The sequence below is a fragment of the Muntiacus reevesi genome, chromosome X (assembly GCF_963930625.1).
Source record: "Muntiacus reevesi chromosome X, mMunRee1.1, whole genome shotgun sequence".
In the NCBI taxonomy this organism is placed as follows: domain Eukaryota; kingdom Metazoa; phylum Chordata; class Mammalia; order Artiodactyla; family Cervidae; genus Muntiacus; species Muntiacus reevesi.
In genome coordinates, this window is record NC_089271.1 from 103,176,956 (window position 1) to 103,201,410 (window position 24,455).

The following is a 24,455-nucleotide window of genomic DNA, read 5'->3' on the forward strand; positions in this document are numbered from 1 at the left end:
GAGATCAAACCAGTCAATCCTAAAGTTAAACCCTGAATATGCACTGGAAGGACATTGTAGTGATACTGAGCCACCAAGGAAACCCCTGGTCACTTCTTTGAGTCTCATATTTTTATGTGACTCCTGTAAGTATGAAATTAAAATTGTTTTTCTCCTTTTGTTTAATGTCAGTTTAATTATTGGGACAGCCAAAAAGCCTACAAAGGAGGAAGGGAAAATTTTTCTGCCCCTTCAACTACATGGGTGGTTGTTTCAGTCTGCTATTGAGGGATTTTTGACTTATTTTTCGTTAACTTTTAGTTCTGCAGTTAATGACTTTGTGGAAACAGTGACAGACTTTATTTTGGGGGGCTCCAAGGTCACCTAAGATGGTAAATGCAGCCATGAAGTTAAAGATGCTTGCTCCTTGGAAGAAAAATTATGACAAACCTAGACAGTGTATTAAAAAGCAGAGACATTACTTTGCTGACAAAAGTCCGTCTAGTCAAAGCTATGGTTTTTCCAGTAGTCATGTATGGATGTGAGAGTTGGACCATAAAGAAGCTGAATGCCAAAGAATTGATGCTTTTGGATTGTGGTGTTGGAGAAGACTTTTGAGAGTCCCTTGGGCTTCAAGGAGATCAAACCAGTCAATCCTAAATGAAATCAATTCTGAATATTCATTAGAATGACTGATGCTGAACTGAGGCTCCAATACTTTGCCCCCCTGACATGAAGAGCTGACTCATTAAGAAAAACCCTGATGATGGGAAAGATGGAAGGCAAGAGGAAAAGAGGATGACAGAGGATGTGATGGTTGGATGGCATCATTGACTCAATGGACATGAGTTTGAGCAAGCTCCAGGAGATGGTGAAGGACAGGGAAGCCTGGCGTGCAGCAGTCCAAGGGGTTGCCGAGTTGGACACAATTGAGCAACTGAACAACAGAGTTGTCCTTTTATATTTTTGTTAGTGTATCTTTGAAATAAATTCTAGAAGTAGGATTACAGGATCCAAGGATAAATGCACATGTGATTTTGCTAGATGTTGTCAAATTCCTTTCCTTCAAGCTTTAGGCCATGGAACATCCCCAACAGTGATAAAAGAGGGTGCCTGTTACCTCAAAGCTTCCCTAACAGAGTTCGTTATCAACATATGCACTGATGAATGTGTATAATATATACTAAGATATTAAATAAAAGCACTAAAATGACTATCAAAATGAAAATTGTCTGAGTTGCCTAAAATCAGTGGTATGAGTACCACACATTCATAAACACTGCCTTAGCCATTACTTGAAAAATTCAGATATTTTGGCCTCTCTGAACCCTGCTTGGTATGCTGAAAACCCCTGTCCAAGTTGCTTTCTTCCTTAGATGTTGCACTAGTACAAGATGTGCTGTCTGAGACATTATAACCCATTCCACCTTGTTTTCGTGTTGATTTATAGGGCTCCAACCTGCAGTATTTAATTTTTTTAGCCTGTTGTATGGTTATGTGCATAGGAAAAGATTTTCAAATATTTGTAATCCTTGAAGATGAACATCTAATTCTCCCCCACGTGAGGTAATCCATTTATATACTGTTTGTTGTTGTTCAGTCAGGAAGCTGTGTCTGACTCTTGTGACCCCACAGACTGTAGCCCACCAGGCTCCTCTGTCCATGGGATTTCCCAGGCAAGAGTACTGGAGTGGGTTGCCATTTCCTTCTCCAGGAAGTCTTTGGACCCAGGGATTGAACCCATGTCTCCTGCATTGGGAAGCATGTTCTTTACCACTGAACCACCAGGGAAGCCCCATGTACTACTGGTAGATTTAAAAGAATTTTTAATAGCCTTGACATGGTGCAAGGCACAGTGCACATCAATTAAAAATATCATTACTTGAATAATGTGGAGAGAATGCTAGGAACATAAAATCTAAAATTTAGTCATCTTTATATGCATTACTTTGAACTAACTACATTGATTCCAAATTGAGAGACAGCTTTGAGGAAACTCTTGTCCTACCTTATTAAAGAAGGATTTAGAAAATTCGGAGAAACATTATATAAGCTTTCCAGGGAATCTTGTGAGATAAGAATGTTAAGGTTTAAATTCCATTGGTCATTGCCATTCTTGTCACTAGATTGTTCCTTGAGAAGCTAATTTTACCTGAAACATTTAGCATAATACCTGACATACAGTAGGTGCTCATTTAAAGCCTAACTAATGAATGAATCCCTGCGTTTACCATACATTGTGCTTTATTACCAACAGAAACTTAGGATCTGTTAGTGAGAACAAGAAAATAGAATATAGTGGCTTCATTTTCTTGGGACACCCATTAAGGAGCAAGTGTTTGCTCAACCGTGGGCTTGTCTTTTTTCACTGTTTATGTTCAATTTTTGAATTGCAGGATTTTTATCCATTGTTTATCCTTTACTCAGTACTGAACTTTAGTTCTCATCAGAATGCACTTTTTCTTAACCAGGAACTCTCAAGGATTATATTGAGTGTTTCATAAAGAACTATTTCATTGCAGTACCTGAAAGCACAAAAATTTCTTCTCTCCTAGAGCTAATAGCAGAGAATGTTTGCCAAATGTTTTAAAAAAAATGCTCATTTTAGAAAATATTTCCAAGCTTTACACTCCTAAAATAAACAAACCTAGTTGGTTATCATTCTATCTACACAATTTCATATCTTGTTATTTTCACCTAATACATATTTTCCCACAACATAAAAATTTTTGAAAGAACATTCAATTCAAAGTGAGTAAAAATACGTCAGAGGACACTGTGTACAAATTCAGAGCATCAGAAAGTGTTGGTAGCTCTCCCCCATACATATACGATTGAAAATATAAGATGCCTCAAGAGTATGATGTAAAAATTTTGTTTAAAAATAGAAATTATTAAAAATGAAAAGAATAAAATTAAAAAAATATTCTGGTTTCACTTTTGTTAAATGTAATCTTTTAAAGATAATTCACCTTGATAATAGTCTGACAAAGTTTGATGCTATCTAAATAAATATTTTTAAGGATTCAAAGAAAATAAGTATTTTTAATTAAAGAGATCAATAATGATGGTTCAAGAGCTGGAAAGTGTAAAGTGTCCCATAAAGCACCTCAGCCTCTATGCCTGAGTGTCAGACTGTGTTGGGACTTACATTTCTGAACTATTCAGGGATTTATTAAAAGATTCAGAGCATGGAAAATGATGAAAATAAAGCCAAAAATAAAAATGGTATTTTTCAAGTGGTCTGTTATGCCTTTTGGAGGGATGAGAAAATACGGAAAGATTTCCCTGACTTTTTGTGGGACAGAACAAACACTAACTGACGAGTTAAGTACCGAAATGATCAAGTTAAGTTGACGAGTGTAAGTACCGAAATGACCTTCGGACACCCTTAGGTTTGGCCAGTAAGTGGGGATATAAACAGGTGGGTCACAAATGTAACGAACGACTTTCACCAACACAATTTATTTCTTCCTTCTGGATCAGAGAGTCTCCCCTTCCCAAAGAATTCGACCTCTAGCTCTGTAAGACAAGTTACTGACTTCACAGCCTCCTAGGTATCGGCGTGACAGTCTCATCCTTCAGTCTGGGAAGAAAAAGACATACCCCACCAGCCCGAGCCTCAGCTATACTTTGAGGTGCCTGGAAACCCCCTGGAGGTGAAGCAAGCGCCTCAGAAATAGAGGCCAACTGCCAGGGACTGCAGTAGGCAAAAAAGGAGAGAACGTTTAAAGAGGTAGGTAGGAGGACGTTTTAATTCCTCTTCTATTTTTAACTTTGACTTGCAGTGCTTACATAGGAAATTCTATAGTCTCTCCAGATTGAGGACCCCACAGAAAAATCCAGAGAAAGTGACCCACGGTCAGCCTTGTACCCCTGCCTAACGGGCCACTCCGTCCGGAACCTAATGGGTCAGCTGATTGTGACCTTGAACGCGAACACATAGGGTAGGAGAGGCAGGAGATGGGGGCGGGACGACATTGCTGCCTGACGCTGATTGGCTGATGGAGCTCGTCGCCTGGTGTCATTTGTTGTTGGATCAGCGCACCAGACGCAGTCTGCGTCGTGCACGTGCAGACGCAGTCTGCGTCGTGCACCCGTGCAGCCGTTTAAGTCGCGTCAGCGCCTGTGAGGACTCCGGGCGAGCAAGCTGCAGAGAGGTGAGTGGGCCGCCGGCTCTTTTCCCAGTAGGGGTTTCATCCCCACGCTCTGGGCTTCCCAGTTGTAGCTGGACTTCGGGCCAAGTGAAGAACGGTTGGGGTGGGCAGGGGTTTGAAGCCGTCCTTTGGGGTCTTTCTGCTTCCTCCCGGAGGGTCCAGTAGCACGGTGCGTGTCCGAAGTCTGAGGTTGAGGCCTGCAGAAAAGGCGAAGGAGCATTTTTGACCACATTGTAGTACACCATTCGTGTTCCGAGAAAAAGACTCTTTAAACACGGATGGTTGTTGAACTATTCGTGTATACACCCTCTTTGGCGAAACTGGTTGCTTGTGTGAGAAATTTGGGCCACCTAATCACCCCTTCCTTCCCTGCCAAACTTCACGGCCTTGATCCCTGGTCACTCCCCCCCCACCCCGCAAAGAAACTAAATAAACCCCACGTGAAACGTCGTACCCAGTTTTGAAGGGAGAAACCTGGAGTAGTATCTGAAAAATTTCCCCTCCCCCTTAATATTCACTAAGACGCTTTGGGAACCCTTCAGTGAGAAAATAAATTCTGTCAACCGATTTTGGGGAAAGGCCTGAACTCCACTGGGACAGGGTGATTGCTAGAGTGATTAGATAAGTGGTTCAACTAATTTTTAAAGATAAAAAATTGAAAGTCGCTCAGTTGTGTCCGACTCTTTGCGACGCCATGGACTATACAGTCCATGGAATTTTTCAGGCCACAACACTGGAGTGGGTAGCCATTCCCTTCTCCAGGGGATCTTCCGAACCCAGGGATCGAATCCATGTCTCCCGCATTGCAGCCGGATTCTTTACCGTCTGAGCCAAAAGGATAAATATAAATGGTATCTCTCAGTAAGAAACAAATCTTTAATTGTTTTTTTAAAAACTTTAAAAGTTTTTTGCAAAAACTTTTGGGGAGGATCAACAGTTAATTGTGTATCTTGGAGGTATATGTGTGAAATGATGATTTATGCTTTTAAAGGTAAAATTTTGATCTCTGATTCTGACTGAGCCTAAATGTGCATGTTTGTATTTTTATAAAAACTGAACTGGAAGCCGCCATGGGAGATGAAGATTGGGAAGCAGAAATAATCAACCCTCATATGTCTTCCTATGTTCCTGTATTTGAGAAGGTAATAAAATTTTAAGTTTTTAGTTATTGAATGCTGCAGATTTTGTCAGAGTTGAAAATCTCTGTGGTGAGAAAGTTCATCTGTGGTGAGAAGCATGCTGTGCTTCTCCATGTGATTGTTATTAACTGTCTTATAGGGAATGATGAAGCATGCTAAGCCTCAAATAGAAGAAATAATTTAACAATTATTTAATAATTTAATAATTAATTATTATTAATTTAATAATAATTTAATAATGAAAACCTAAAACGGGTATAATATTATGAGCAACTTAATTTAAATCTCAATGATTTAGAACTTACTGTGGGTGAAAGCAAGCTTGTGTTAATGTGGTTGAATGTCTCTAAGATACAGTTGTATATAGAAAATGGAAAAATAAAATTCGTTTTTGGGTGGCAGTTTGAATTCTGAAATTTGGTTTTATATAAGCAGGGCTCTCAAGATGAAAACATTAGGTTGATTCAGATGGTACCATCAGTTTGATCTTCAGATGTACAAATCTGCAGATCTTTTTCCTCAATAGCTTTTGAAGAGTTACACTGAAATTTACCTGAGGGGATTATGGAGTGGGTTTTTGGATCTCTTTGGATCTCTTAGTTTTGACTTTAAGATGGTGAAGAGAGTCTACTTTGGAAGACAGTGTATTTAATGGATTGCTTTTACATAAGTTTTATCTACTTGAAAATGTCTCCAAAAGTCAATTTGTTTTCCTTTTAGGATTTCCAGTTTGTATTTATGTTAGTCAATTCTGACACTTTCTATTTCAAGTGATGTCTTAATAGAAATTCTTAATTTACCCCAAAACATAAAATTTAATTCTTTGTCTTTCTTGAATTTGGCCTGTTTGCATGTAAACTTTAGATTAAAATACCTAAGATGTTAATCTGAATTTATCATGTTTCTTGCTTTGGGACGTTTTTTAGAAATAACTTCTTTGTATGTTATCTTTTTATTGTCTTCTTTATGTTACAGTATCATAAGAATAGTGTAAGACCAAAAGAGGAGAAATATTACCTATAGTCTCACTCACTAGCACAAATGCTCTGTTGAGGTTTTAGTAAATTTTCTTCTATATTTCCCAAACACATTTTTCCATGGATTCTAATGATTGTATGTAATAGTAATTTTTGATTTCAACTTTTTCACTCCTCAGCACTAGCTATTCCATATTATTAACTTCCTAAAAATAATTTCACATGGGTATGTAGTATTTAATGGACTAGAACTACCAAAGCATAATTGATTTTCTTTTGGTAGAAATTAAAGTTTTATCTTTACACTGTAGTATTGTCATGAATAGCTACAGTTTATTGTTTAATTTGGGAGTATTTGTTTTCAAAAATGGAATTACTTGGTCAAATAATTTTCTATGGTTCTTTTTTCCCCAGGTTCTTGGTAGATTTGTTGTAACACACAGTTTAACTCATACGTATAGATGTTCTTCCACTTGGACTTGTCTAATTTTTACTTTTTCTTACTATGAGATTTTGTCTTAACTAAATATTATTCAAATGGTATACTGCACTGTAGAATGTTGTGCATGGTTATTGCAAAGGGTGTCTGAAATTGAGGATGGTCAACTGTCAGGCTTCCAGATTTACCTTTTGGGAGTCTTTGTGCTATTCAGTAACAAACTTTGTTTCTCAATGCTGGTCATACTGATTGAATATTAATTAATATTAATGTTAATATTTAATGTACATCATTAACATTATTTAATAATGTAAATGTTAATAATGTTAATGTTAATATTAATATTAATGTTAATATTTCTACCTTACGATTCTTAGTACATATCTGTGTGTGGCCAATTTGTAGTAAACTTTTTGCATTTGTCCACAAACTTAACACCTGGTGCTAGGTGTGCAGTTAGTAATTTGACCTACTTAACTTGAAGAAACATGATGCATTCAGTGGCTTTGTTTGCTTGTCTTCCTTGAATAAGGTGTGTAGACGCTAAGGATGAACGCATGACATTTTTATGTAGGAGAAATCTGAGGTCTTCAGCCCGTTTTCTTTTAAAGGCACCATTAGATTGGTTGTTGTAATTGGATTTCTGTTTCAAGAAGCAACTGGGCTTCCCTTTTGTGCAATTTGTATTGCCTCTGAGATCATCTTGGATTGGTAATAATATCTGTGATCAGCCTTTTGTTAATTTAAAAAATCGGGAGTATAGTTGATTTACAATGTTGTGTTTCTGCTGTACAGCAAAATAGGTCAGTTATACATATACATATATTCATTCTTTTTTATCTTCTATTCTTATATAGGTCTTCACAAAGTATTGAATAGAATTCCCTGTGCTATGCAAGAGGTTCTTATTATGTGATAAGCCTTTTCTGAATGCTTCTAAGGATCCTTCTTTGGAGATTTAGTATTAACACAGGCTTATATAAATTTGAACTAACAGGTTGCTTTTCTGGTAGTTTTTAGAACTTTCCAATGCTGGTTTTTGAAGTGAGTGTACTATGTAGGGATAGAATAATTCAAAATGTGAGGTTGGGAAATATTTGGTAATCTAGCAGTTAGAGTAGTCCAGAAATGGTTCAGTTCAGTTCAGTTCAGTCGCTCAGTCATGTCCGACTCTGAGACCCCATGAATGGCAGCACGCCAGGCCTCCCTGTCCATCACAACCTCCCGAAGTTTACTCAAACTCATGCCCATTGAGTCGGTGATGCCATCCAGCCATCTCATCCTCTGTTATACCCTTCTCCTACCCCGAATGCCTCCCAGCATCAGGGTCTTTTCCAACGAGTCAACTCTTCGCATGAGGATGGCCAAGTTTTGGAGCTTCAGCTTCAGCATCAGTCCTTCCAATGAACACCCAAGACTTATCTCCTTTAGGATGGACTGGTTGGATCTCCTTGCAGTCTAAGGAACTCTCAAGAGTCTTCTCCGACACCTTAGTTCAAAAGCACCAATTTTTCAGCGCTCCGTTTTCTTCACAGTCCGACTCTCACATCCATACATGACCACTGGAAAAACCATAGCCTTGACCAGATGGACCTTTGTTGGCAAAGTAATGTCTCTGCTTTTTAATATGCTATCTAGGTTGGTCATAACTTTCCTTCCAGGGAGTAAGCGTCTTTTAATTTCATGGCTGCAGTCACCATCTATTAGGCTTTTGCATATTGTGCGCACACTTGTTGGGGTGAGAGATGAAATGAATGAGCGTGATGACTGTAACAGGATACTGGGTTTCCTTGCTAGTTGTAATATTTCTTATTAAATGACCAGTGAGTCTACACACTCGTCTCTTCTGTCTGATCGTTTTGCCTTTTTTCTGGCATATTTCAGATGGCATATATACTCTTGTGATTAAAGTGGAAACTGCTTAAGATAATTAGTGCATCCACAATTATTATTTTGAAATCTATAATATTTGAAATAATGTTAAGTTTTAAAATTTCTAAATTGGTTCACTTGGATGAGTAAAGAGGTTATAAATGTTTTATAGCTAAGTGTTCTAAAAATAGGTAATGTTAAGACCTAAGACTCATTCCACAAGTTTTTTTGAGCCTTATTAGATGCTGGAGCTAGTGGTAAACATGATAGATAAGGGGCTTGCTGGCATGGATGTTGTATTTTACTGGAGGAGACAGAATAAACACATTACAAATCATATACTAATAGTGAAAATTATTAAATAATAATAGTAATAAAATAATCAGGAAACTCTCTGTGTGTGAGGGAGAGAGGGAGAAGAAGATTGGTATGGGTAGATTTAGATCAGATGGAGAGGAAAATATTCCTTGAGACTATAACTCATGAGCCGGAGACCTGAAAGAGTCCCAGTAACACATGATGTGCAGAGATCTGAAGAGAGAACGAACTTAGGGTATCAGGACAACAGGAAGAAGTACAATGTGCTAGTTTCCTATAGATGCTATGATAAATTATCACAAACTAGATGGCTTACAGTAACAGACAAATTTCTCTTACAGTTCTGGAGGCCAGAAGTTAGAAACCATGGTCTCAGCAGTGCTGTTTTCCTTCAGTAGGCTCTTGGAGAGAATCCATGCTTCTTCCAACTTCTGGTGGTTATAGGCAGCCTTGGCTTGTGGCTGCATCTCTTTCTGTTGTCTTCACTGGGCCTTCTCTGTTTGTGTTAATACCCTTGGCCTTCCATAAGGACGCTTGCGATGACATTTAGAGCCCACTTAGATAATCCAGGGTAATCTCCTCATTTCAAAATCCTTAGTTATATCGGCTAGAACTGTTTTTTTTCCCCAAATAATATAACACACTTTTCAGAAATGAGGGCTTGATATCATTGAGTGGACGTTATTCAATCAAACTATAGCTGCTGCTGCTGCTAAGTCGCTTCAGTCGTGTCCAACTCTGTGTGACCCCATGGACAGCAGCCCACCAGGCACCCCTGTCCCTGGGATTCTCCAGGCAAGAATACTGGAGTGGGTTGCCATTTGCTTCTCCAGTACCTGCAAGTGAAAAGTGAAAGTGAAGTGGCTCTGACTCCTAGCTGCACCATGGACTGCAGCGTACCAGGCTCCTACATCCATGGGATTTTCCAGGCAAGAGTACTGGAGTGGGTTCCATTGCCTTCTCTGCTACTATAGCTAGTATAGAGCTATTTCATATCCTAAAAGATGATGCTGTGAAAGTGCTGCACTCAATATGCCTGCAAATTTGGAAAACTCAGCAGTGACCACAGGTCTGCAAAAGGTCAGTTTTCATTTCATTCCCAAAGAAAGGCAATGCCAAAGAATTTTCAAACCACCACACAGTTGCACTCATCTCATGCTCTAGCAGAGTAATGCTCAGAATTCTCAAAACTAGGCTTCAACATGAACCGAGAACTTCCAGATGTTCAAGCTGGTTTTAGAACAGGCAGAGGAACCAGAGATCAAATTGCCAACATCCATTGGAGGATAGCAAAAGCAAGAGAGTTCCAAAAATCACCTATTTCTGCTTCATTGACTATGCTAAAGATTTTGACTGTGTGGATCACTACAAACTGTGTTAAATTCTTAAAGAGATGGGAATACCAGACCACCTGACCTGCCTCCTGAGAAACCTGTATGCAAGGCCAGAAGCAACAGTTACAACTGGATATGAAACAATGGACTGGTTCCAAATTGGGAAAGGAGTACGTCAAGGCTGTATATTGTCACTCTGCTTATATAACTTATATGTGGAGTACATCATGTGAAATGCCAAGATGAATGTAGCACAAGCTGGAATCGAAATTCCCGGGAGAAATACCAATAATCTCAGATATGCAGATGATACCAGCCCTATGGCCGAAAGCGAAGAGGAACTAAAGAGCCTCTTGATGAAAGCGAGTGAGGAGAGTAGAAAAGCTGGCTTAAAATTCAACATTCAAAAAGCGAAGATCATGGCATGCGGTCTCATCACTTTATGGCAAATAGATGGGGAAACAATGGAAACAGAGAGACTATTTTCTTGGGTTCTAGAATCACTGCAGATGGTGACTGCAGCCATGAAATTAAAAGATGCTTGCTCCTTGGGAGAAAAGCTATGACCAACCTAGACAACATATTAAAAAGTGGAGACATTACTTTGTCAACAAAGGGCCATCTAGACAAAGCTATGGTTTTTTGAATAGTCATGCATGGATGTGAGTGTTGGACCGTAAAGAAGGCTGAGTGCAAAGGATTGATCCTTTTGAACCGAGATGTTGGAGAAGACTCTTGAGAGTTCCTTGGACTGCTAGGAGATCAAACCTGTCAATCCTAAAGAAATCAATCCTGAATATTCATCGGAAGGACTGTTACTAAAGCTCCAATACTTTGGTGAGCTGATTCATTAGAAAATACCCTGATACTGGGAAAGACTGATGGCAGGAGGAGAAAGGGATGATAGAGGATGAGATGGTTGGATGGCATCATGTGACTCAATGGACATGACGTTGAACAACTTCTCAGAGATGGTAAAGGACAGGGATACCTGTCGTGATGCAGTGCATGAGTCACAAAGTGTCGGACATGACTGATTGGCTGAACAGCAACAAATTTCTAGCATGGCTAAACTATAGTAAGATAAGGCAACATTTGTAGAAAGTGAAATCTGAGAAGGAAAGAGAAAAGAAAGAGAGGGAGAGGGCCCTCAAGATAGAAGTGGACATAGAGTTGATAGAACTAGATGGCCTGGATATGGGGAATGCAAGTGAGAATGATGCTAAGTTTTTATATTGAAGCAAGTAGATGGATGATGGTGCTCATTACTGAAATGGGAAATATTTGGAAGATGAACCAGTTTGGGAGGGAAAAAATCAAGAATTCTGTATTTGCAGTGTTGAATTTCAGATGCCTAAGAAAAGATTTAAGTAAGGGTACTAGTCATTAGCTGTTGCTTAGGAGAGGGATCAGAGCTGTAGGTACAAATCTGGAATTTATCTCTTTTAATAGGATTTAAATCTGTGAGAGTGGAGTGGGTAAAGTTGGATGGAATAAAACAGACTTAGAGGGTTCTGCCATGAACTGTGGGGCATTTTGATTTTAAAGGTACATTAGCTGGGGAGCTGGCAAAGGAGACTGTGGAGGGAGTGGCCATGGGGCAAGAGGAAAACCTGGGAAGGAAGTGTTCCCTAAGCCAGAGAAGCAAGTAGATAGTCTGTTGTTTCAAATGCTGCTGAGAGCTCTGGCAGGATGAAGCTTAAAAGTAGTAATTTTATTACATAATAGGCTTACTATAAGCTTTTTCAGTGCAGTGGTGAGGATGGAGGCTAGCAAGAGTAGCTTGAAGGAAATACAGAATGTGAGAAAACAGAGGCAGCAAATGTAGACAAATTTTTTTGCCTATAATGGAGCAGAGAAATGGTACAGTAGCTGGAAGGGAGTATGAAGTTACTTTATTTTTAAGATTATGAAAAATATTAAGGATTTTTGTGAAGAAAGATGAATTCTATTGAAAATTTTTTTTCAAAATTTGCCATAGAATGTGTGTGGGATGTTAAATTCCATCTTTTGAAGATTGTTTGGTAACAATAATTTTTCAGTTGTTTGGTGCCAGAGTGTTTCATTACTTTTTATCAGTTACGTGAAGCTGAGTGTTATAACACTTATAAAACTAGCCTCTTTGGGGGCTCTATGCTGAGTGTTATAACACTTGTAAAACTAGCCTCTTTGGGGGCTCTATACATCCAGTAGTATTTTGGATACTAGAAAAGAGAAAAAAAGTCTTCAGTGTTTCACTTTAAATAGGGAAAGCTGGATTACTTTTCTTGTTTGTCTTATCATCTATGGTAATCATAAATTGGAACTTTTTACTGTAGCAGTTATCAAAATCCCAAGCCATTTCAAAGATTTTATCATATGTTTTTAGTAAGTTAGAAAAATAACTGAATGTCTTTTGAGCTTTATAAAGGTAGTTTTTAAAAGTCAGTGTCTTTTGTGCAAGAAATTTTGGAGCAAAAGTATTACCTGACGATGTTAATACCTACCTTGGTGCACTCCCTCCAGCTTTAAGTTTATTTAAAGAAACTTATTTGACAAAAATACTGTGATTTGTCTAATTCAGTCAGTTAATTGAAGTGTTATCTGTAAATTTTAGATCACTTTTTGTGGTTAAATTATTGAATTTGATTTTGAAGAATCTCAGAGCTCTGTTCAAAAGTTTTGCCTTTAGTATTGGAAACTTGTTTGAGAGGAAGCAGCCTGTTCCATACCTAGATGAGTTGAGGATGGCTTTTTTCCAATAAAACTTTATTTATAAAAACTGGTAGCCCACCCGATTTGGCTTGTGGCTATAGTTTGCTGACCATTGTTTAAGTGATATATTAGTATGCTATACATAGAATTTTAAAGTGAAGGTGTTTTAGAGTAGTAAATAAAAGAACATGCAGCGACCCAGGAAATCTTTAATTATTTTTTTCTGGACAAAACCCAGTTGTTAAAACTTTCTAGTATTTATGAGATAGATTACTCATTGTTATTATTCAAAGTAGAAAACTAGTGTTTTCTTTTTTCTTACAGGATAGGTATTCTTCTGGAGCAAATGGAGACACTTTTAACAGGACTCTGGCTTCATCATCAGGTATGTGTTAAAGCAAAAATGCAGAACTCTTTTTAGGTTAAGGGCTTCATCCACTGGATGAGAAGCAGACTAATAGATACCTTGTCAAAGGTGTTTTTTAAATTTTCTAGTGAGACGTTTTGGCTTGAATATTTTGGGTTGGGAGCCTCTTAGAATTAAAGGAAGGGAGAGATAGAGAGTGTAATGTTAGAGTGTATCCTTCGATTCAGTGGGCTTGCTGTAAAACCTTTCCCCAGCCTCCAAGTTGCATGTTTGGCTTTCAGGCTGCTATGGGAATTGTCAGAATTCCTGATATAAGGCAGTAGGAGAGTAGACTCAGGTGCTGAAGCAGGTTACAATGATGGTGACCTGTCAGGATAGCAGCTATTTAAAACCAAACTCATATCAAATTAATGCACATAAATCCCTGGCATTCCTATACACTAACAATGAGAAAATAGATATAGGAATTAAGGAAACAACCCTATTCACCATTACGTCAAAAAGAATGAAATACTTAGGAATAAATTTACCTCAAGAAACAAAAGGCCTTTATTTAGAAAACTGTAAAACACTGATGAAAGAAAGCAAAAGATGACCCAAATAGATGGAGAAAAATACCATGTTCATGGATTGGAAGAATCAACATAGAGAAAATGAGTATACTACACAACGAAATCTATAGATTCAATGCAATCCCTATCAAGCCACCAATAACATTTTTTCACAGAACTAGGACAAATAATTCCACAATTTATATGGAAGCGCAAAAAACCTCGAATAGCCAAAGCATCTTGAGAACGAAGAATGGAACTGGAGGAATCAACCTGCCTGACTTCAGACTATACTGTAAAGCTGCAGTCGTCAAGACAGTATGGTACTGGCACAGAAACAGAAATATAGATCAGTGGAACAAAACAGAAAGCCCAGAGATAAATCCACACACCTATGGACACCTTATCTTTGGCAAAGGAGGCAAAAATATGCAACGGAGAAAAGACAATCTTATTAACAGGTGATGCTGGGAAAACTGGTCAACCACTTGTAAAAGAATGACACTAGAACACTTTCTAACACCATACACAAAAATAAACTAAAAATAAATTATAGATCTAAATGTAAAACCAGAAACTATAAAACTCCTAGAAGAAAACATAGGCAGAACAGTCTGACATAAATAACAACAGGATCCTCTATGATCCACCTCCCAGAGTAATGGAAATAAAAGCAAAAAAAAAAAAAAAAAAAAAAAACAAACCAAAATGGGACCTAATTAAATGTAAAAGCTTTTCCACAACGAAGGAAACTATGAGGAGGTTGAAAAGACAGTTTTCAGAATTGGAGAAAATAATAGCAAACAAAGCAAATTTCAATATCAAAAACCCACAAGGAGCTCATGCAGCCCAATACCAGAAAAATAAACGACTCAGAACTAAACAGACATTTCTTCAAAGAAGACATACAGATGGGTAACAAACACTTGAAAAGATGCTCAATATCACTTATCATCAGAGAAATGCAAATCAAAACCACAATGTGGTACCATCTCACACTGGTCAGAATGGCTGCTATCAAAAAGTCTACAAACAATAAATGCTGGAGGTGTGGAGAAAAGGGACCCCTCTTACATTGTTGGTAAGAATGCAAACTAGTATGCCACTCTGGCGAACAGTGTGGAGATTGCTTAAAAAACTGGAAATAGAACTGCCATATGACCCCGCAGTCCCACTACTGGGCACACACACTGAGGAAACCAGAATGGAAAGAGACACGTGTACCCAAGTGTTCACTGTAGAACTGTTTATAGTAGCTAGGATATGGAAGCAACGTAGATGCCCATCACGACAACAAAAGCTAGTGCAGGTGACAGGATTCCAGCTGAGCTATTTCAAATCATAAAGGATGATGCTGTGAAAGTGCTGCATTCAACACGCCAGCAAATTTGGAAAACTCAGCAGTGGCCACAGGACTGGAAAAGGTCAGTTTTCATTCCAATCCCAAAGAAAGGCAATACCAAAGGATACTCAAACTACTGCACAATTGCACTCATCTCACACGCTAGCAAAGTAATGCTCAAAATTCTCCAAGACAGGCTTCACCAGTACGTGAACCGAGAGCTTCCAGATAATCAAGCTGGTTTTAGAAGCGGCAGAGGAAGCAGAGATCAAATTGCCAATATCTGCTGGATCATCGAAAAAGCACGAGAGTTCCAGAAAAATCTCTCTTTCTGCTTTATTGACTATGCCAAAGCCTTCGACTGTGTGGATCACAATAAACTGTGGAGATTCTGAGAGATGGGAAGTCCAGTGGGGTCACAAAGAGTCAGACAAGACTGCCCAACTGAACTGAACCGAAATATAGAAAGCAAATACTAACAGACCTAAAGGAAGAAATGGATGGGAATACAATCATAGAGGAGACTTTAACACCTCACTGACGTCAGTGGACAAATCTTCCAGACAGAAAATCGATAAGGCAACAGAGATCCTAGATGACATATTAGGACAGTTAGGCCTAATTGATATTTTCAGGACATTCAGTTCAGTTCAGTCACTCAGGCTCTCTGTGACCCTGTGGTCTCAGGACACCAGGCTTCCCTGTCCATCACCAACACCCATAGCTTGTTCAAATTCATGTCCATTGAGTCGCTGATGCCATCCAGCCATCTTATCCTCTGTCATCCCCTTCTCCTCCCATCTTCAATCTCTCCCAGCATCAGGGTCTTTTCCAATGAGTCAGTTCTTCGCATCAGGTGGCCAAAATATTGGAGTTTCAGCTTCAGCATCAGTCCTTCCGATGAATAATCAGGAGTTATTTGCTTTAGGATTGACTGGTTTGATGTCCTTGCAGTGCAAGGGACTCTCAAGAGTCTTCTCCAACACCACAGTGTTTATAGGTGTCACTTTTTCTTTTTAGTCATGTTTAGGTTTTGTTCCCAAAGCACACAGTGGATTAAAAAAAAAAAGATCATAGCTTTTATTTATTTACTGGTAAAGTTGATCATTTGTAGGTCAAACACAGCATTTCTATTTAGTAACTATCTGTTGATGACTTAAAATATTAAAGTCATTGAGTTATGCAAGGTTTAAATTAACTTGGCCACCATGTCCCCAAGATTTCTTTGTTGGTTTCTGTGTCATTTGTGTGCTTGTGTTTTAATGTTACAGGTTATCAAGTCGGCAGTGATTCAGAAGCTTCAGGATCGTCCGGAAGAGGTGGAAGAGGTAGTTTCCGAGGCTGCCTTGGAGGATCTGGTCTAGGAAGTTCAAGTTAGTAGTGGATTGCAAATACTGTGCTTCATTTATTAAAGAAATGATTAAAAATAACACCTATCACATATAAGCTTATTATGACTTTATGAGAACGGTTTAGTATAATGGCTGGCAGGTACATAATGACTTATGCTATGCAAAATATTATTTTGTAGACGTACGTAATTCCTTATAGATTAAATGAGAGTATGTGAATTTTCTAACAGTTTGTATGATGCAGTTCTTTAATATTACATGCTGTGAAGCGTTTTAGAGCTTTGATAAAGATGGCTGACCTTACAAATAAGTGGCATTCTCATGATTCCATTATACCTTCTTATACCAGTGTGGCTTTCTTTTTTTTTTTTTTTTTTTTGTTTTTTTTTTTTTTTTCAGTTTACCTAATCTTTTTTTTTTTTTTTTTTTTTTTTAATATTATTTTATTAGTTGGAGGCCAATCACTTTACAACATTTCAGTGGGTTTTGTCATACATTGACATGAATCAGCCATATAGTTACATGTATTCCCCATCCCGATCCCCCCTCCCACCTCCCTCCCCACCCGACTCCTCAGGGTCCTCCCAGTGCACCAGGCCCGAGCACCTGACTCATGTATCCCACCTGGGCTGGTGGTCCGTTTCACCATAGATAATATACATGCTGTTCTTTCAAAACATCCCACCCTCACGTTCTCCCCCAGAGTTCAAAAGTCTGTTCTGTGTTTCTGTGTCTCTTTTTCTGTTTTGCATATAGGGTTATCGCCACCATCTATCTAAATTCCGTATATATGTGTTAGTATACTGTAATGTTCTTTATCTTTCTGACTTACTTCACTCTGTATAATGGGCTCCAGTTTCATCCATCTCATTAGAACTGATTCAAATGAATTCTTTTTAACGGCTGAGTAATATTCCATGGTGTATATGTACCACAGCTTCCTTATCCATTCATCTGCTGATGGGCATCTAGGTTGCTTCCATGTCCTGGCTATTATAAACAGTGCTGCGATGAACATTGGGGTGCACGTGTCTCTTTCAGTGTGGCTTTCTACCTAGATTTTTCCAGTCGTCTTTCCTTGGTGCTAAGATATTGTCTCCTGAAGTCACTTTTGGAATGCATGTCTCTCTTAACAGAGGAGAACAGAATAGTGAAAATAAGAACGTAAACTGATATAATGATTTAATAGATATGTAGCAGATTAGTGAATTGTCACTTTTTGAAAAGTGAAGAGATCCACAGGGTTGCTGTTTAAGACTGATAAAGTTTGATTTGAGTGCAGTGGGTACGAAGGGATGCTATTCTGGAGAATAAGCAGTAAGCTTATGTAATGTGAAATTTTGAGGGGCAGCAACAGTGCTGCTTTTCAAAGGCAATTTAACTTGCTTATATCATATTGTGGTGTAGTATTAGCTCTGTTATTGTGGCATATAGTTAAATATCTCCTGAGGAGAGAATAGGAACAGAAGGAGAGGAGACTGTTCAAAGATAATAGATGAGACTTTTCCAGAGTGAATGAGGTATAAGAGTCTTGAGCAAGGTAAATAAAAGCAAATTTACACCCTTAAAAAATACTCTAGAGATTAAAAAAAAATTGAAAACTCACCAGAGGAGAAAGATCCACCTATCCAGGCAAGAATCCTGGAGTGGGTAGCCTTTCCCTGCTCCAGGGGATCTTCCCAACCCAGGAATTGAACCCAGGTCTCCTTCATTGAAGGCAGATTCTTTACCAGCTGAGCCACAAAGGAAATCCAAAGCCCTTGACTGTGTGGATCTCAACAAATTGTGGAAAATTCTTAAAGAGCTGGGAATACCAGGCCATCTTACCTGCCTCCTGAGAAATCTGTTTGCAGGTCAAGAGGCAACAGTTAGAACCAGACGTGGAACAACGGACTGGTTCCAAATTGGGAAAGGAGTAGTTCAAAGCTGTATATTGTCACCCTCCTTATTTAACTAATAGGCAGAGTACATCATGAGAAATGCCGGGCTGGATGAAGTGTAAGCTGGAATCAAGATTTCTGGTAGAAATATCAATAACCTCAGATACGCAGATGACGCCACCCTTATGGCAGAAAGTGAAGAGGAACTAAATAGCCTCTTGATGAGAGTGAAAGAGGAGAGTGAAAGAGTTGACTTCAAGCTCAACATTCAGAAAACTAAGATCATGGCATCTGGTCCCATCACTTCATGGCAAATAGATGGGGAAAACAGTGGCAGACTTTATTTTCTTGGGTTCTGGAATCACTGCCGATAGTGACTGCAGCCATGAAATTAAAAGATGGTTGCTCCTTGGAAGAAAACCTATGACCCAGACAGCATATTAAAAAGCAGAGACATTACTTTGCCAACAAAAGTCCTCCTGGTCAACGTTACGGTTTTTCCAGGAGTCATGTATGGATGTGAGAGTTGGACTGTTAAAGAAAAGTGAGCTCAGAAAGAATTGATGCTTTTGAACTGTGGTGTTGGAGAAGACTCTTGAAAGTCCCTTGGACTACAAGGAGATCAAACCAGTCAATCCTAAAGGAAATCAGTCCTAAATATTCATTGGAAGGACTGATGCTGAAACTGAAGCTTCGATACTTTGGCCACCTGGTGCGAAGAACTGACTCATTGGAAGAGACCCTGATGCTGGGAAAGATTGAAGGTGGGAGGAGAAGGGGACGACAGAAGATGAGATGTTTGGTGTCACCCGACTCGATGGACATGAGTCTGAGTAAGCTTCAGGAGTTGGTGCTGGACAGGGAAGCCTGGTGTGCTGCAGTCCATCGGGTCGCAAAGAGTCAGACATGACTGAGAGACTGTACTGAACTGATAAAAGAACAGTAGGTCAACAGCATAAATTTTTTTCAGTAGTGGCAGAGGTCAGGGTAAGGTAGAATTCAGAATACTAAGGGAGAATAACTCTGAACCCAAGCTGCTGTTTTCAGATAATTTGGGTGTTAGAAATAATATTTTGGGTAAAGTTGATGTTTAATACTTTTAGGGGATTGAGGAAAGGACTGTTCAATCATATTAGTAAAAAGGAAACTGAGCTTTGGAAGAAAGTAGGAAGCAATGATGAGCCAAAATAGATAAATAACATTTCAAAATTCGTAAGCATATTGGTATAATTGAAAGCGTATTGACTGCATGAGCTAGTGATAATGATGATTAATTTAGGGTTATTTAGAAATAAAAAGAACTAAAATTTTAACAAATGAAAAGACAGTTCTTTGTCAGTTCTTATTAGTAAAAAGAAGAATAGATTGAAATTAAAGATTTCTTACATATGGTAAAAGTTGGGGTAATCAGAAAAAGAATAAAATAAGTAACTTACTAGTGGAGGAAATACAGTAGAAAGAGGAGAGGACTTTGTAGGAAGGAGATTAGGTTGAAAATAATTTTAATAATAGCTTCAGTATCCATGGTGACATTGAAGGATGTCAGTAAGATCATTAAATAAAATACAGCCTTTGGGGATATCTAATAGAAGGCCAGAGAGGCAAAGAGGAAGCATTGAAAGAAACCGGTGAAGAGAAAACACAAAATAAGATGATAGGAGTGAAAATACATGTATCAGTAATTTTATGTGAGCATTTCAATGCAGAGTTGAGAATAAAGAGAAAAAATATCAGTACGTTATTAAACAAAGCTGATGTAGAAATAGACAAAATAGACTCTTAAGGCAGATATAGTTCTGAACATGCCTTGAATCTAACAGCATAGTCTTAAACTATACAGGGCAAAAATTGAAATAAGGAAAAATGTGCAAACCCTAGTGAAACAGTTATTCACCATTAGGATTTTAAACTATTTTATTTTTCAAAAACTGATAGACCACAAATGAGTAAGATTACAGATTTGAATATAAGATTTGAATATCAGTTATTAAGCCTGATTTAATAGTTGTGTTTGAAGTGATATATTCGCAAATTACAAATCCTTTTCCAGCATACAGAAAATATACACAATTTGAAAATCTATTAAGGCTAAAGGAAAGGCCCAAGATATATCATAAAATTTATATCGTAGACCATATTGTAACTATTAAGGTGGATATTGTACTTGTTAAAATGCATTAAAAGTAGAAATCAATAACAGAGGCCTGACCCTTGTGCTTTGGGAACTGCATTTCTCAGTTTATGAATTGCAGTTTATGTGGAAATGATGAAATATTTAGAATGGGATGACTATAAAAACAGAACATATAAAAATGTATGGGGTTACGTGGCTGTGGGCTGCTCCATGGGGTGGGCACCACTTCCCATGGCATCCCATGGAGGCCACTCCCATTGGTCCAGGGCAGTTCTTCAAAATAAGTATGCAAATATGATCCGGTTTCCTACTGGGGCTGGCGACAGTGCACTGGTCCAGTGAAGGAGTCCAGGAGGGGCATCATCATTGCCTGCTACTCCACCACCTCTGTTTCTACCTAATGTTGTGTGGAAGGCCAGTGCAATCAGAAAAAAGTTATTGAAGATACAGGACCTTGACAAGAAAGCACAGCATATGACTTGATTATCTATTTGTAAAATCCAAAAGAATGCATAGTTTATCAACCACTGAAAATAATATCATAATGTGTTAGGTTGTGAAATCAGCATACAGAAGATAACAGCCTTCCATGCAGTTCAATTAGTAGATGTATGGCAGATATCCTATCTGTAGTCATAAAATAAGATAAAATAGCGTAAGAATAAGGTATTCCAAAGAATGCGAGTTCCACAGAATAGCAGAGAGAGAAAGAAAGCCTTCCTCAGTGATCAGTGCAAAGAAATAGAGGGAAACAATAGAAGGGGAAAGACTAGACATCTCTTCAAGAAAATTAGAGATACCAAGGGAATATTTCATGCAACGATAGGCTCAATAAAGGACAGAAATGGTATGGACCTAACAGAAGCAGAAATATTAAGAAGATGTGGCAAGAATATACAGAAGAACTGTACAAAAAAGATCTTCATGACCCAGATAATCATGATAGTGTAGAGCCAGCCATCCTGGAATACAAAGTCAAGTGGACCTTAGGAAGCATCACTATGAGCAAAGCTAGTGGAAGTGATGGAATTCCAGTAGAGCTGTTTCAAATCCTGGAAGATGATTCTGTGAAAGTGCTGCACTCAACATGCCAGCAAATTTGGAAAACTCAGCAGTGGCCACAGGACTGGAAAAGGTCAGTTTTCATTCCAATCCCAAAGAAAGGCAATACCAAAGGATGCTCAAACTACTGCACAATTGCACTCATCTCACACGCTAGCAAAGTAATGCTCAAAATTCTCCAAGAGAGGCTTCACCAATACGTGAACCGTGAGCTTCCAGATATTCAAGCTGGTTTTAGAAGCGGCAGAGGAAGCAGAGATCAAATTGCCAATATCTGCTGGATCATCGAAAAAGCACGAGAGTTCCAGAAAAATGTCTATTTCTGCTTTATTGACTATGCCAAAGCCTTCGACTGTGTGGATCACAATAAACTGTGGAAAATTCTGAGAGATGGGAAGTCCAGTGGGGTCACAAAGAGTCAGACAAGACTGCCCAACTGAACTGAACTGAAATATAGAAAGCAAATACTAACAGACCTAAAGGAAGAAATGGATGGGAATACAATCATAGAGGAGACTTTAACACCTCACTGACGTCAGTGGACAAATCTTCCAGACAGAAAATCGATAAGGCAACAGAGATCCTAGATGACATATTAGGACAGTTAGGCCAAATTGATATTTTCAGGACATTCAGTTCAGTCCAGTCACTCAGGCTCTCTGTGACCCTGTGGTCTCAGCACACCAGGCTTCCCTGTCCATCACCAGCACCCATAGCTTGTTCAAACTCATGTCCGTTGAGTCGGTGATGCCATCCAGCCATCTTATCCTCTGTCATCCCCTTCTCCTCCCATCTTCAATCTCTCCCAGCATCAGGGTCTTTTCCAATGAGTCAGTTCTTCGCATCAGGTGGCCAAAATATTGGAGTTTCAGCTTCAGCATCAGTCCTTCCAATGAATAATCAGGAGTTATTTGCTTTAGGATTGACTGGTTTGATGTCCTTGCAGTCCAAGGGACTCTCAAGAGTGTTCTCCAACACCACAGGGTTTATAGGTGTCACTTTTTCTTTTTAGTCATGTTTAGGTTTTGTTCGCAAAGCACACAGTGGGTTTAAAAAAAAAAAAGGATCATAGCTTTTGTTTATTTACTGGTAAAGTTGAACATTTATAGGTCAAACACAGCATTTCTCTTTAGTAAGTATCTGTTGATGACTTAAAATATTAAAGTCATTGAGTTATGCAAGGCTTAAATTAACTTGGCCACCATGTCCCCAAGATTTCTTTGTTGGTTTCTGCGTCATTTGTGTGTTTGTGTTTTAATATTATAGGTTATCAAGTCGGCAGTGATTCAGAAGCTTCAGGATCGTCCGGAAGAGGTGGAAGAGGTAGTTTCCGAGGCTGCCGTGGAGGATCTGGTCTAGGAAGTTCAAGTTAGTAGTGGATTGCAAATACTGTGCTTCATTTATTAAAGAAATGATTAAAAATAACACCTATCACATATAAGATTATTATGACTTTATGAGAACGGTTTAGTATAATGGCTGGTAGGTACATAATGACTTATGCTATGCAAAATATTATTTTGTAGACGTACGTAATTCCTTATAGATTAAATGAGAGTATGTGAATTTTCTAACAGTTTGTGTGATGCAGTTCTTTAATATTACATGCTGTGAAGCGTTTTAGAGCTTTGATAAAGATGGCTGACCTTACAAATAAGTGGCATTCTCATGATTCCATTATACCTTCTTATACCAGTGTGGCTTTCTACCTAGATTTTTCCAGTCGTCTTTCCTTGGTGCTAAGATATTGTCTCCTGAAGTCACTTTTGGAATGCATGTCTCTCTTAACAGAGGAGAACAGAATAGTGAAAATAAGAACGTAAACTGATATAATGATTTAATAGATATGTAGCAGATTAGTGAATTGTCACTTTTTGAAAAGTGAAGAGATCCACAGGTTTGCTGTTTAAGACTGATAAAGTTTGATTTGAGTGCAGTGGGTACGAAGGGATGCTATTCTGGAGAATAAGCAGTAAGATTATGTAATGTGAAATTTTGAGGGGCAGCAACAGTGCTGCTTTTCAAAGGCAATTTAACTTGCTTATATCATATTGTCGTGTAGTATTAGCTCTGTTATTGTGGCATATAGTTAAATATCTCCTGAGGAGAGAATAGGAACAGAAGGAGAGGAGACTGTTCAAAGATAATAGATGAGAGTTTTCCAGAGTGAATGAGGTATAAGAGTCTTGAGCAAGGTAAATAAAAGCAAATTTACACCCTTACAAAATACTCTAGAGATTAAAAAAAAATTGAAAACTCACCAGAGGAGAAAGATCCACCTATCCAGGCAAGAATCCTGGAGTGGGTAGCCTTTCCCTGCTCCAGGGGATCTTCCCAACCCAGGAATTGAACCCAGGTCTCCTTCATTGAAGGCAGATTCTTTACCAGCTGAGCCACAAAGGAAATCCAAAGCCCTTGACTGTGTGGATCTCAACAAATTGTGGAAAATTCTTAAAGAGCTGGGAATACCAGGCCATCTTACCTGCCTCCTGAGAAATCTGTTTGCAGGTCAAGAGGCAACAGTTAGAACCAGACGTGGAACAACGGACTGGTTCCAAATTGGGAAAGGAGTAGTTCAAAGCTGTATATTGTCACCCTCCTTATTTAACTAATAGGCAGAGTACATCATGAGAAATGCCGGGCTGGATGAAGTGTAAGCTGGAATCAAGATTTCTGGTAGAAATATCAATAACCTCAGATACGCAGATGACGCCACCCTTATGGCAGAAAGTGAAGAGGAACTAAATAGCCTCTTGATGAGAGTGAAAGAGGAGAGTGAAAGAGTTGACTTCAAGCTCAACATTCAGAAAACTAAGATCATGGCATCTGGTCCCATCACTTCATGGCAAATAGATGGG

General features: G+C 38.6%; 1 protein-coding gene across 1 annotated transcript in view; it reads left to right on the forward strand.

Moving 5' to 3' along the window:
* The first annotated feature begins 5,206 nt into the window (after positions 1 to 5,206).
* LOC136154643 (probable ATP-dependent RNA helicase DDX4) overlaps positions 5,207 to 24,455 on the forward strand; it is an 85,469-nt gene continuing 66,220 nt past the window's right edge. The window contains exons 1-4 of the mRNA XM_065916844.1: positions 5,207 to 5,278; positions 13,234 to 13,294; positions 16,441 to 16,542; positions 22,864 to 22,965. Coding sequence (XP_065772916.1) covers positions 5,207 to 5,278; positions 13,234 to 13,294; positions 16,441 to 16,542; positions 22,864 to 22,965 — 337 coding nt within the window. The remainder of the gene's footprint in view (positions 5,279 to 13,233; positions 13,295 to 16,440; positions 16,543 to 22,863; positions 22,966 to 24,455) is intronic.